The sequence below is a fragment of the Amphiura filiformis genome, chromosome 15, assembly GCF_039555335.1.
Source record: "Amphiura filiformis chromosome 15, Afil_fr2py, whole genome shotgun sequence".
Classification (NCBI taxonomy): domain Eukaryota; kingdom Metazoa; phylum Echinodermata; class Ophiuroidea; order Amphilepidida; family Amphiuridae; genus Amphiura; species Amphiura filiformis.
Genome location: NC_092642.1, coordinates 3,684,404 through 3,698,835, shown reverse-complemented (window position 1 = coordinate 3,698,835; position 14,432 = coordinate 3,684,404). Strand labels below are relative to the sequence as shown.

Sequence of the window (14,432 nt, the reverse complement as noted above, 5' to 3'; positions counted from 1 at the left end):
AAAAGCCCAATTTTGATATATCATCCATCAAACACAATAACAACATTTTGTTTCGATCAAAACGTTTTCATAGCATTAGATGTTGGGTTATGAAAACATTTTATATGAAAACACTACAAAAAAGGTTTTTGTCCAAATACTCTTATACAATATTTTTGCAACAAAAGTTCAACCAAAACAACGGTTTGCAGCACTTCTACCTTCATATAACCAACATTAAACACTTTTTTGCTAACCTTCAGCTGCCCTTCAAAAATGTTTTTTTGTTTGGGGGGTTACTTACAAGTTGTGCCCCATCCCAACCTTCCCCCGGTTCCGACAAACCTGGCTACACCACTGATTTTAACGTCAATAGCTCTTGACATTCTGATGCCCTTTGAATGAAAATGATGCAGATTCCGAAGTTGCATTTAACCCAATGAAATTGCCAGCGTGCTTGTTACCCATTAACATTCATTACGAAATTATGCTGCAATGCTTGCAGTACATTTTTAGTGAAACTTCAGAAATCTGCATCTTTTAATTCAATGGATCACTATGACTATATTTCGGCTTAAAAATGTTAAACCACAGGTTTTGAATTGTGGTGTCCCAAAAAAGGGGCAAGTAATGTTTTGCCATGAATTTGTTACACCCTGATGAATAACACCATTCCACTATGAAGCAAATAACAGACTACGGTTTACATTATTATTATCAAGGTATAAACATTTTATTGACATATTGTCAAAATCTAAACATGATACAAATAAGTTGGGTACAGGCACATGTACAATTTGTTCAGGCAGTTAATTCCCACTTCAGTGAATAGTGTAAAATACAAATGGTCAACTAATTTAGCTTTATCTGTAGGAACACAGAAATTGAGGCAAGTTGGTTAACTGTACATATCATCGAAACAGTCACAATTACTGCAAATCTAGAACTATTATAAGGCTTCCAGGCTTATAAATATTTTCCACAATTTCTGTTGGATTTCTTTATTGGTGAAGCAAAATTTCCCTTTGAATGCCAAAATTTCCATCAATATACCAACATTTCCTTCCAAATGACAACATTTTCTTAGGAGTTTTCTAGGTACCACATTTTTCAAGGCATTATCATGGTTATAATACTCGCTTGAATCTGAGGGAAGATCGATGGTGTTACAGAATGTCAGTTTTTTTACCCACATATGGTTTAGTTTTAAAATGAGGACGGTATACGCTGCACTATGACTAAAATCAATCAGGCACGATCCCCACTATACTATACTATACTGTACGCAGATATATGGCCTTTTTGAATAGTGCCCTCTTATGTGAACCGGTACTATGAAAAACGTGCACCATACGTATACCCCAATAGTATACTGTGAACTCAGCCTTATGGCATGTAGATTTATTGTAAATACTTCAGGTGGTGGTGCACCCAGACTTATACAGACTAACCACAAACAGACAAAGTCTCAGCAACACACGCTAATGAGGGCCCATCATTCCAGGAAGTGCGACAGACGAACCTGCTACACACATACCGCATATTTTTAGTCTTTCGGGTAGGCACAAAGACACAAAATGATCTATTGTGCATTCTATCGCATATAGCGAATTCATAGCATACAAGCACTGGGACATTGACTGTTCGTGGATATTCTGTAGTAGTCTGTGGGTATACCAGTTATACCATGTACCTGCGAATTTTGTTCATAACATCGCAAAAAAGTATCTCAGACCTAAAATTTTATTTTAATTATGAGATAAAATATGAGATTTTTTTCAGATGTTTTCAGTTTTGGAAATAAAATAGGTTCAACATCCACATATAATTTGCTATGTGAATGATGTTTACATCCTGCGAGAGAGTGCTCACCTGTCAACTAATATACAAACCATGCAACCTGTGCATGCCTACTGAACCATATGTTTGAATCCTGTTATCCATTTTCTGCAATATTTTGTTGGTAAACTGCATTGGCAACTTTTGAAGTGATCATCAGTGTGCTGTTTATGCACAGAACCAAGGGTGAAACCACAAACCTGGTCCTTTGTGGCATGGGAAAGTAGAATGCCATGCTAGAAATATTCTATACATTTTATGTATACATTATTTACATTGTTATATCACAGCAAATCGAGTGACACCACCTCCTCTGATTTCCCTTAATCGTCCAACATGCCTTAAGATGGTGATAATAGACCGTGCTGTATTGTCATACTTGAGTTTGCTGTAGTTCTTGAAGTCATCATCAATGAAGAAGAACACACCTGCCAATTAACAAAATAATGCATTCAAAATGTAAATGTGTGTAACAAATCTTATGCTTGTAAGAAATCTAATAAATAAAAAATATCAAAAATGCTAATAATTTTAATATTATATAAATTACATAAAATAGTACATCAGAGATGTGAAAACTGAGTGAGAACACTCTAATTGTGAGTAAATTGCACAAAGTGAAAACTTGTCCACGAATGGCTTCAACTGGGCCATCATTTCACAAATTTTTGCCTTTTTAAACTAAAATTTTACACAATGAGAGTGCCAAAATGGTTCACCAAATGGCTTCAATTAGGTCTTCATTTTGCAAGTTTCTCACTTCTCGAGGGGCACATTCCCATCAGACACCCACAGCTTTGCTTAAAAGCGCAGCACAATGGCAGCTTCCTTGCCATTATTTACAATTTTTACAAATGTTCTCAAATTGCCCCCCCCCCCTTCCGACTGCTATAGATCCGCCTCTGATTCCGATGCGTAAGTGTGTATATGACGTATGCAAAAATAACATAGTGTGTGGCGCAAGTTTTTGATAGACCAGGCATACCTTTTGTATTCTTATTTTCTTGTTCCTTAAACTTGTGGTACTTTTTCCTCTTGGCTTCTGTTAGCTTTGATGGAACCTTGTGCATCAGGTCATACTTGGTTGTGAGTGTAAGGTTGATGCCATCTACCATGCTGTTGATAATGTTGTATGATAGCCGACCTTTCATGTACCTGGAATTTAATGAATATATACGGTATTTAAGATTAAATTGCTATGTTACAATAAAAACACAGCAGCTCGTAACTACAAGATCCCTGGCTGCCGTGCTGTACCTAAAGGGTTTTTTTTAATGCAAAAACAAAACAAACCTAAAGGTAAAAATATCAGTTTTGTGTGATTTGCACTGGTTACCAGTTGAGTAGAGGATTGTGTTCAAGGTAGATTTGTTTGTTTAAACAGAAGCCCCGTCTGACCAGTTCTCCACAGAAGAACTGACTTACACCCGTTACTTTGATGACAGACAGAACAGAATTTACATGGATAAATTTAAACCTTGACTAATTCCACAAGGAACTTGAACCAAAAGTGGGGCTTTCACTTTAATCGTCTCTGCTACCCTCCCACCATTTGACATTTTCATATAGAACTTGAAGACCTACCTCTTCCGAGATGCATAAATTGACCCTTATACCTGTGTCTTTTGCCATGCACAATGTACTTTTATACACTTACGTTATGTACATTATTGGTTGTTCTTGCAAAGTGTACAGTACTATGGTGGGCATGGAAATAACTGGTTATCTTTGCCTATTGGGCAGCTAATTTTCAAAAATATCAGCCAATGTGGCAGGTAGAAATATATTAAGTAAATGTATGCCTGTCAATTTTCTTGATGTCAAGTCAGCAAGTTTTTAGAATTACCGGCCGGTTATTAAACTGGTTACAATAATAGTTAGCAGAAGATTCTAGTGTGTCTGTATGCACACAAGATAATCTGCAATGCACATCTTTACAGTAAGATGCATTTCAAACTTAAGAACAATTTCTCAGTACAAATGGCTATGGGGAGGTACCAATGTTGGCCAGTACTGTGCATAAAAAACGATATATAAACGTGTCATTTTTCACAAATTTTGTCAGCATGGAAATTGGCGCAACTTTGTGAATCTTAAGTCAAAATGTCCCTAAATATACACAAATTTTCAGAACAGTTTTCAAATTTGTGTTAAATAGGCCCAAAATATGTGCCTTGGGTATAGAAAGTAGGCCCCATATTTGTTACAACCTTTATTTATACATACTTCCAGACACAGAGCCCTTAGATGGCACTTACTTTGGGACACTGTTGAATTCATCAATGGTTAAGATTTCCATTTGTGGTACATAATGTTGTTTCTTGAAACCTGTTGACTTTTTGTCGGTTGCTGATGGTGGCCTCTCATGGTTGATATCATGATTACTAGCTTGCCTTGGAATTAGTGGAATTCTGTTCAGAAAATAAACATATAAAAAAAGAGTAATAAAAATGTCAGTGGTTATTATTCAAGCAAGTTTAAAGTGGTTCATACAGCGTAAGAACAAACACAAATTATACAAAATTGTACTAATTGTAATCTTAACGGCAGAATACGGTGAGACACATTCATCCACGGCCGAACTTGAAATTTCTTGATACTTGTGAACACTTATGGGGGAATAATACCCTGATTTTCATCAGTACCCCTCTTTCATTTTTTTCTTGCAAATTTATGAAGTACATAAATATGTTCATCACCTCATGTCCTGAACTAGTGCTTTTAAACCATTTTAGTAAGTCATTTTAGCCCTATATATTTTTTGTTTACTGTATCCTAGTAACTCAGATGTGTATTTCATAACAAACCATAATTTATTCTATTCAAAATGTTCAAGTAGGGTACATGAATAGAATACATTAAATCCTTTGTTATACTCTCTATAGAAAATCTAGTGGTGCATGCAAAATATAACACTGAATAAATTAAATAAACACTTACACAGTACAATGGATGCATAGTCATTAGTCAATTTAATACTATAATGTGTTGTTAGGAGAAGAAAAGGCTATTAGGTCACCGTATGTCAGGTTATAGGTCAATTGGTTCAGGTCAAATTTAAGCATCAATTTTGAATACACATGTGAGAGTCTGTGATATCATAATGAGGCATAATTTTGATATTCTGTCTTTAACTGGATATATATCGAGAAGTGCAAGGTGGATATACTAATATACCTTGGGATGTAAATGGTGAGTACAATTTAGAATGCCTAGTTGAGATGGATTTCACAAATAAATATAAAATAGTTACCAAAATCACAAAAGTTAAGCTTTACGGAAAACTACCCAATATGGTGGTATAGGTGACAAGAAATACAATTTTTTCAACATTGCTGTAGTATGGTTGTGGTAACCTGTTACCTATGGCTTAATTAAGTTTCTGTGAAATAATGTCCCAAGTTAAAAATACAAAATATAGCTCAACATTGAAAATAGAAGCATTTTAACCAGTTCCTTTTTGATAGTTGTGGAGCACCAAGTTCATGAAGTCATAAAAGAAATCAGGAACCACTTATTCCCATTTTACATATCAACTTTATTTCCCTAATGTGTTAGCAACACATATCCAAAATTTTAACGAAATCCGTTGATAGTAAGCTTTCCAAAATGAGGTGAATTTAAATCATCAGTGATGTACCACCTTTTGGCTTCTACTTTTAAAAGCATGTAAGCTACGTTGATACCGATGCACAAAACGAGAAGATTTGCCCCTTCATTTTGAATACCACTTTGTCCAATTGTTTTTTGTAATTTCTTCACAAAATGCAAAAAAATGCAAACAAAAAATCAATGGGTGTAGTACCCCCTTATGTATTCTTTCAACACTCATAAAATACAACTTATTAATATTACCTTCAATTTTTGCTTGATTTATGTCACTCTTTTCAACTAAATGCACGAATGCAAAATATTGTGATTACGTGTGCGATTTGCATTGTGTGACGTGGCGTAACCCTGCGTATATGTCCATGCAGTCAAGGCGCATTCGGTATGTTGTTAACACCAGTAAATGTGTGTTAACAAAACAAAAATTTGCAGTCAAAATGCCACTAAGATTTAAAAATTATTTTTAATTTGGGCGAACTAAAAGAAGACATTATAGATGCATTGGTGCAAAAAGATATACATTTAGAACATGCTCCAGATACAGCAAATTTGGCACATAAAGTGCAAATGAACCCAGGCAAGTTGTTATAGTTTGTTCGTATTATAATTGGCAAAAAAAATATTGGTTTATTGATATAGAATCGCATACATGCAGTACATGAGAATCTAATCAGTGGAATGCCTACATCATTTATCTTAAAATCCCAATTAAATGGCAATTAAAGCCATGTTATAACATTTGCTGAGGAGGACGCCCTCACTGAATTTTTTTAATTCTTTTTTTTACACAATTATATTGTACTTTATTAATCCAATATACCCTGCAAAAATCAAGACTCTAGGTGCTGTAGTTTTGTCAAAATCCGAGATTTTGAATAAAACGATGGAACCGGCGTTTTATTATTACGATGGAATTATCAGTCAAACGCATACACAATGTTCATAACACACAGTACGTACACGGCGTGCGGGACGGTGATATACACAACAGAGGATCGTACCATAACATGACCGAAGGAGTGGTACGTATTGGCAACATGTGCGCTGGTAGTAAATTCCAATTTTCTTTGCTTTGCCGTAGTTGTTCTGCTCAAAAATAAAAGGGGATATATCTGACAGTAAAAGCTAACATTTTATGGCAAAGAAATGCTAATCTGTTTTGTTTGAAAATCTTATAACATGGCTTTAATTGTCCAATTGGATGATTTCTATACTATATTCAGTGGCGGCACCAGGAATTTTTTTTTTTTTTTGGGGGCAAGCAAAGTGAAATTTCTATGGGGGGGGGCAAAATCACCAAATTTTGTCCAAAATTGCAGCAAAAGTGGAAATTTACATAATTTTTGGGGTTTTGCCACAAAGGGGGGGAAACTGGGGGGAGAAAAATATTGGGGGAATCCCTAAGATAGCGCTGCCACAGGTCACATTCAGTTTCAAAACAGCACCCAAATGTTAGCACTTTGGGGGCCTTTTCCTTAAAACAGGGCTACTTGTACACCATCCACCGCAACTCAAAGGGTTTGACACATTCTGCGACCCTTGACTTACCTGTGATTGGACTGCTCCACTTGGTTGCTGTTCTGTTGTGGTTTCTGTAAACTTGGTAGTCTGTCTGGTAAATGAGTCACTGTGTACTTGACATGATTAACCAATTCATTTTCCATTGCAACCTAATTGGAAAAATGCACAGATTTTTTATTCACTTTCTGCTTCCAAGGAATATCATACACATACATGTACCTATAAAGTGAGAATTTACATTGTATTCATAAACTGAACTATGGGCTAGTCCTATTATTAACTCAATTCATGATACGTCTTGTACATGTATTTCATTAACAAATCAAGCAAAAGAATACACTGTCCACAACAACCTCTTCTTGATAGGTTATTTATATAAAGAAAGGGCTACATGGCAAACACAGCTTTTGGCAGGGACCAGGGGCTATGCCCAAGTTTGAGAGGGGTAAATGCCACCACCCCACTGTTAACATAACTTTGCACTATTTTGTACCTTAGCTTCTTCTACTTGTTGTCTTTGTATTTTGACATGTTCTCTCAACTGTCCAACAGCAGACTCCGCTAGACACAGTTCTGAGTTAACTGCAATCAGTTGTTCTCGACATTTTGTCACTGGCGCACCCAGACCAATCACTTCAAATAGGGGAGAGAAAATGACATAGAATTACAAAATAATATTATAAAAAATGTGAATTCAATGTACTAATATAAATAATTCAACCTGTTATTTTATATTGACAATGAATAGAAATAAAATAAGAACTGATCATCCCAGAGGAGGCCGGTTGTGCGGCAGCCGTGACAAAAATTTACTTTTGTGGCTTTACCTACAGCTACATGTAGCTCTGTAAGCAGCGATTTTTGCATTTGCCAACATTTACAGAGTTTAGGGTTAGGGTTTATGGTTGGTGAGAGACTAGTAGGAATGTAATGAGACTAGTAGGGTTGCACCCTATTCAGTAATCGCTCTGAAATTTCCCACTATTTATATAAAACAGGCCTGTAGATCAAGCACACGTTCCATAACATAATTATAAACATAATTTGTAACATATATTTTAAACCATACCTTCAGCAGCCAGGTCCATGCATCTAGTGAGACGTTCAATTTTAGCCTCAAAATGTTCTTTCAATTCTTCAAGACTACAAGCTTCCATGATGACTTATCGGTCTACCCTAGGGTAATTGAGAACAATTGGAGAATGTTATCACAACTTGGTGGGTGGGTCAATTAATTTTTACAATTGAAGCAAATTAACAATGATGAATAAAAGTAAAACCATAATTAATCTTCTTCAGATGCTCTAGTTTGCATTGAAAATAAATTCAATGCTTTAGGAAGCAACATTGGCTTCACTTGTGAATATGTTTTCTGCAAGATATGCCTTGTTGTATATCGTCATTTTGGTCAAAAAAAGGGGTCGAAAAGGGGCATTTTGGGAAAAAAATTATATTTTGACCCAAAATTCATCTTCTGACAAAAGGGAGACATGGTTTGACAAAAACTTTCATCCTTTTCACATAACAATTCTCACATATTTGCTGGGTGTATTCACTTTTTTGTTATCAATTGGTAAAAATAATCGTTTTTGCCTAAAATAGGCTCAAAATGACGGGAAAATGGCAATATTTGACCACAATTGAAAAATTAGCACAAAAATCACATTTTACCACCTAAACATTTGAATTTTAACAAATTGAAAATGAATTGTATGTACCGGTATGTAATAATTTACCGTGTGCATGTACATGTAGAAATTGCCTGTGCATGTAAAATGTTGTGAAAATAAGTTAATTTTTAGGAAAAAATATGAGTTGTGCATGTAAGCTTTATTTTGTATAATTTCGACCCCTGATTCAGTCTGATGATGAGTAACCACAGGGCCGGATTTACCATAGGGCCAGACCCAAATTTTGGGGGCCACCAAAATTGCCCTGTCCAGTGTGCATCTTCCATTTTAGCCGAAAAACACCAAGTTTTGGGCCAAAAAAGGGTACAAGAACTAAAGTGCACAATTTTGCCCGCTTCGTGCGCACTGGCCTGCTATCAAAAATAGTCTAAAATTAATGTCCTATACGTAGAATCTAAAAACTTGGCCACTTGAGTGCACATGCCTTCCTCACGGTACGTTTGAGGGCCTTCAAATTTTGGCCTGGCCCAGCAGGGCCCCCAAAAAGGTAAATCCGGCCCTGAGTGAAACGAGTAACCCCTGGGAGTAACCAATCATTATATTCTCTCGGTCAGGGCCACGTCACATCCATTCATAATGCATTGGAGTGAAAACAACTTACATGTAGACTATAGTCAAACCTCACTGACCTGGCACAATAGTGTGATAGCTTGTGATACACTCCAGAGTTCAGTGAATGCGAATGTTGTTTTCACTCTGGCAGTGCTATTGTCAGCCGGTTCATGCCCGGATGTCCGACCGGCAGAACACAGCTTTACACAATGACTAATTTAGGCACAAAAGGCTAATATGTAGGTATGCTAGGTGAATTCAAATTTGCCATCAAACTGCATCATTTTATATATCAAATTAAGGGGTACTACACCCCTCGATAAATTGTGCCTATTTTTGCATTTTTCTCAAAACTAATAACACAGTGGTAACAAAAGTTATGTATATTATAGGGCAAGGAATCCAATTACTACACTGGAATTTCAGTGACCCAAGACAAGCGGTTCGTTATTTATGATAAGAAATAAGGTACCGCTAGGATGTACCTCATTTCTTATCATATATACGGGACCGCTTGTCTTGAGGCACTGAAATTTCAGTGTAGTAATTGGAATCCTTGCCCCAATAATATACATAACTTTTGTTATCAGTGTGTTATTAGTTTTTGAGAAAAATGTAAAAATAGTCACAAATTTACCACAGGGGTGTAGTACCCCCTTAAAGCTCTCGAGTAAACAAAGCCAAAACTGAAAACCTTTTTTCATAGCACTTTCCGTAGCAAAGTTACATCTTGTCAAAGATTGACTTTCATCAAAAAGATTCAGCTAGCAAAATTCCCCAAAAGCGGCATTTCGGGGTGTTTCTAGATCTTATTCTCATTATGATAGCAGCTTTTTTTAATGGAACTGCTATCAATATCCCTCTAAAATTCCATGAGCGCCTGTCTTATCACCATAAAAAATCATATATTTGGGTCAAGTGAAGTATAGAAAGCATATTTATGTAGGTTTCTTTCTTCGGCCAGTTGTTTTAAATTTCTATGAAAATATGCATTGACATTGTCGGCGAATTTGACTGACTAGTAAATGGGTTAACTAAGGTTTGCCTGGGATTCCTATAATATGTTCATGTAGGCCTACCGTTATTCTCAGCCAAAAATGGCAGAGTATGGCCCGGATGTCCTATCTTCATGTTCACAACATTGATTTTTTCAACAAGGAAAGAACGAAAAGTGAACAGACTCCACTGGTTCAGACCCCCATGGCTACGTCTACGATTAATATTTTGTTCTCTACCCTGTTAGTATTATTCAGATTTCCTTTTACAAATTAACCATCGCGTAAACGTGCGCGGCGTTAAGCGTGTGCATTGGACCATGTGCAAAATAATATGCGCTGGGCGGCTCGCAGTACGCTTAATTTGAAATAAGGAAATCTGAATAATACTTTTACCCTGGCCCTGCAGGCTGAGGCTGAGCCTGAGACTAAGCCCTGACTAAATGAATCGAATCCATGGGTTCCTGAGGGCCGATGACACACATTCGATGGGTGTAGGCCCTTACCATGCTTACCCAAGCCTAACTTCCCCTAAGCATGCCATTGCTAAGTAAACCCAATTTTAAACAAACAAATGCTGGGCTTGCTGAAGAGAAATATATACTACTGCAACAACAGCACCAAGTCTATTGCCTACAAGTCCCTGATAAGACCCAAGCTTGAGTATTGCTCCGGGATCTGGGATCCACAGCACAAATCAGATGGGGATAAGTTAGAAAGAATCCAAAAAAGAGCTGCCAGGTTTACTGTTGGCGATTACAGCAGGGAGTCCAGTATCACTAAAATTCTTGCTGATTTAGAGTGGGAACCTCTTCAGGACCGTGAGGACCAAATTAAACTTTGAGCGACCATCTACAAAGAAACTCACGGGTATATACCAAGTAACATCAATTGTCATCGTCGAGATACAAATTCATCCAGTCAACCCAGGACCAGGCAATCGGGGCCTTATCTTACAACATAATCACCACAAACAAAGACTGTTATAGGCACTCGCTATATCCAAAGACTATTCGCGAATGGAACCAACTCGACCAGAACCTACGCACTTCACCTGACGTCAAGACCTTCAAGACCAATCTAGAATCCATCAACATCAAGACGCTGACTTCAAAGGCCCACTTCAATATTTAACCGCGACTTTGCACATGACCCCCCCAACGTATGCGACAACCAGAGATGGTGATTGTACGTGACAAGACAGATACAGATACAGAAACCAATTGTATATTGGTGCCGAATTCAGCAGTACAACATGAGTAAATCACGTACATGTCACTAAGCATAACATGCAGAGCATGCGTAAAAGTCAGCACTGGTTAGTTGATTTATGTTCCATCTAATTAAATGCTTGTAATACTTACAAATTCTCTGAGGTAATAACATTAATGGTTCTAAATGATCAGAAATTCCAAGCAAAAGCAATCATTTTTCTTTCCGTATTTCATTTATTTTGAAATCCGCTCTCGAGCTTAAATTATGATGAGGGCGCTAAAATTCTCGTACCTGTTGCCAGGCGGTGCCTGTTGCGTTCTATGCCTGTTTTATTTATTTATATATATATAATATGTGACCGGCATGAGGCTTTTCATCTGTACATTGTGCTGTGCAGACGTGCCTATTTGGTGCTCTCATATTTTTGCATTATTTGTTCATCAAACTGCGCTGTATTCACTGATTACCTGTCTCTGGGTGTTGTTATCATCACCTTTTGTGCTGTTGATTAAAAATATATCATCTCAGCTGGATTCTGACACTGCAATTTTTCTGACCATTGAGGATCATTCTGTGCCATAGGAATTCGGAAACCTTAGTGCATCCTTACACAGGCTGCATGCTTGGATAAGCTTACATACTGGGAGAAGTCAGGAGCTACGCAAGTAAAACCAATCCCTTGCTTTTTACAATTGGCCTTCAAGTTTCATGTTATTTGTTATGATGATTTATGGTACTCTTATTATTGTGTACTTTCATGTTGTATTGTGACATTGAAATTTGCCGCCACGCCCTATTGTTTGGTGTCAGGTGACAACATGGCGGGAATTTCAAAACAGCATATAGTATGCATGTAGTTACATACAGGTGTTCGCAAAGTTATTTACACAGTGTTCAAATGTCAAATATACTGAAGCTTTTCATCAATCTTATCATGTTCACAGATTAATTTTTGTTCACACTTCTCAAGGTGAAGACTGGACATTTTGCTCTCATTTTATACATATAAATTTCCTTACGAAATTGATAGAACTCAAACAGGTTTGAGCTACATATAGCTTGACCATGGAGTACGCATTGAAACTTGCACTTCATGTGCTAGCTGTTCTGTACGTGCATAGAGCATGCTACCCACATTTACCAAATAAAGTTGGTACTAATCTCCACCATCAAGTACCAACCCTCGGACCACACATAACATGGTACGAGTCGCAAGATGTTCCAAACCATGATGAGATGGTCCAAAACTATTATCAACATTCATATGGTGAGCAACATAGTGAAGCTCAATCTCATCAGCAATACCATGCAATTGCTTGCATTCTCAAATCCAAACCAAATAGATTCCTCAGAACTGGTTTACTCAACAAATCAAGCTCTTCTCCAAAGCACCTTATTTTATTGGTGCTATTTATGAGTGGCCAAGTTGAATTGAATCCCGGACCAAATAATGCTAGTTCCTTCCCATGTGGGATATGTGAAGCTGAAGTTAAGGACGAGGACAAAGGCATATTTTGTGACGATTGTTCAACCTGGTATCATACACAATGTACTGGCATGACAAGCCATATGTACAACGTTTATTGTGCTCATTCAAACTTAACTTGGCTTTGTATTACATGTGGGTTCCCTAACACATCACCTGGCTTGTTTGATAGTACTCTTCTTAACACGTCAAACTCATTTGAAGTTTTGAATAGTGAACTTGAAGAGTCATCTCAAAATTGTAGCGAAATCTTCAATCCTACACAAACATCAACACCAATTAAGGTACCTACAAGTTCAGGTAGGAAACCTGCCAAGAAAATTGACAGAACACCAAAACTCAAAGCTATGGTCATCAACTGTGACGGGCTACATTGGCCTAAAAGAAAAGCGGCCTTTCATGCATCAGTCCATGAACTCAAACCAGATATTATATTTGGGTGTGAATCAAAGCTTGAACCCAATATTCCCACATATTCTATATTTCCCGATGATTATAATGTGGTTAGAAAGGACAGGAACATACATGGTGGAGGTGTGTTTATAGCTTGCAAAGAAAATCTTGTTGCAACAGATAGACCAGAATATGATACTACCTGTGAAATAGTATGGTCTACAATTGAGATTTGTGGGGAAGGGTTTCCTAAATTTAGGAAGTTTCAATCAACCCCCAAAGTCTGGAGTTGAACCACTGCGCCATTTAATTGACAGTGTCAACAAAATCCTGTCTACAACCAACCGCAACTCGAAGCAAAGAAATGTCCTTCTTTGTGGGGACTTCAATTTACCGGATATTGACTGGTCTAAAAACCTTACAAAGCCTGACAGCAAAAAAAAAAGCCTTCATGATACTGCTCTTGATATACTTGGAGAAATTAGTTTTGTCCAATTGGTGACGAAGATAACAAGACCTGCCTCTCAAAACACTTTGGACTTAATCATGACAAATAATCCAAGCATGGTCTCAAATATTCAAACACATCCTGGTATTTCTGATCATCTAATTGTTACTTGCAGTATAAATGTGTCACCAACTGTTAAAAGAAAGGTCCCAAGAAAGATTTTTCAATATCAAAAAGCTGATGTTGATTCCCTAAGGAACTCGCTTACAAGGGAGGTAAACTCCTTCCTTGATAGTAAGCCAGAAAATAACTCAGTCGAAACAAACTGGCTAAAATTCAAGAACATAGTGCATACTGACATGGACAAGTTTATACCCCACAAGATGTCCAATGGGAAACAATCTCATCCTTGGATAAGCCCGCTCATTGTCCGTCAAATGAGAAAACGTGACAAACTGTTTAAGAAGTCGCAAAATGCAGGCTCCGCAAACAAAACAAAACTCTACAATGCTTACAAAAAGCAAAGAAACAAGGTCACTAATATGATCAGAGAGAGTCATGAGTCTTATAAATCAGACGTCATTGGCCCAAGCCTTGAAACAAATCCCAAAAGATTCTGGGGTTACATCAAATCTCTTAGGAAGGAATCACTTGGGATACCTCCATTAACTGTTAATAACAGGACTTATTCATCCGATAAAGGC

The 14,432-nt window shown here is 37.1% G+C and overlaps 1 protein-coding gene across 1 annotated transcript; it reads right to left on the bottom strand.

Moving 5' to 3' along the window:
* Nucleotides 1-690: 690 nt before the first annotated feature.
* LOC140171158 (SKA complex subunit 1-like) lies at nt 691-11,658 on the bottom strand. Its single transcript, XM_072194348.1, has 7 exons — nt 11,551-11,658; nt 8,018-8,124; nt 7,442-7,581; nt 6,976-7,097; nt 4,077-4,229; nt 2,804-2,973; nt 691-2,246 (listed from the first exon to the last, which is right to left on the bottom strand). Exons 2-7 carry the CDS (start codon nt 8,103-8,105, stop codon nt 2,098-2,100), a joined length of 822 nt encoding a protein of 273 aa, XP_072050449.1. The 5' UTR covers nt 8,106-8,124; nt 11,551-11,658; the 3' UTR covers nt 691-2,097.
* Nucleotides 11,659-14,432: the final 2,774 nt, after the last annotated feature.

What these genes read in the sequence shown, in the direction of transcription:
- LOC140171158 (XM_072194348.1), bottom strand. Translation starts at nt 8,105, where the DNA reads ATGGAAGCTTGTAGTCTTGAAGAATTGAAAGAACATTTTGAGGCTAAA. An exon ending in AACAAGTAGAAGAAGCTAAG is followed by an intron (nt 7,098 to 7,441) that starts GTACAAAATAGT and finishes TTTTCCAATTAG; the next exon opens with GTTGCAATGGAAAATGAATT. An exon ending in AGAAAATAAGAATACAAAAG is followed by an intron (nt 2,247 to 2,803) that starts GTATGCCTGGTC and finishes GTTAATTGGCAG; the next exon opens with GTGTGTTCTTCTTCATTGAT.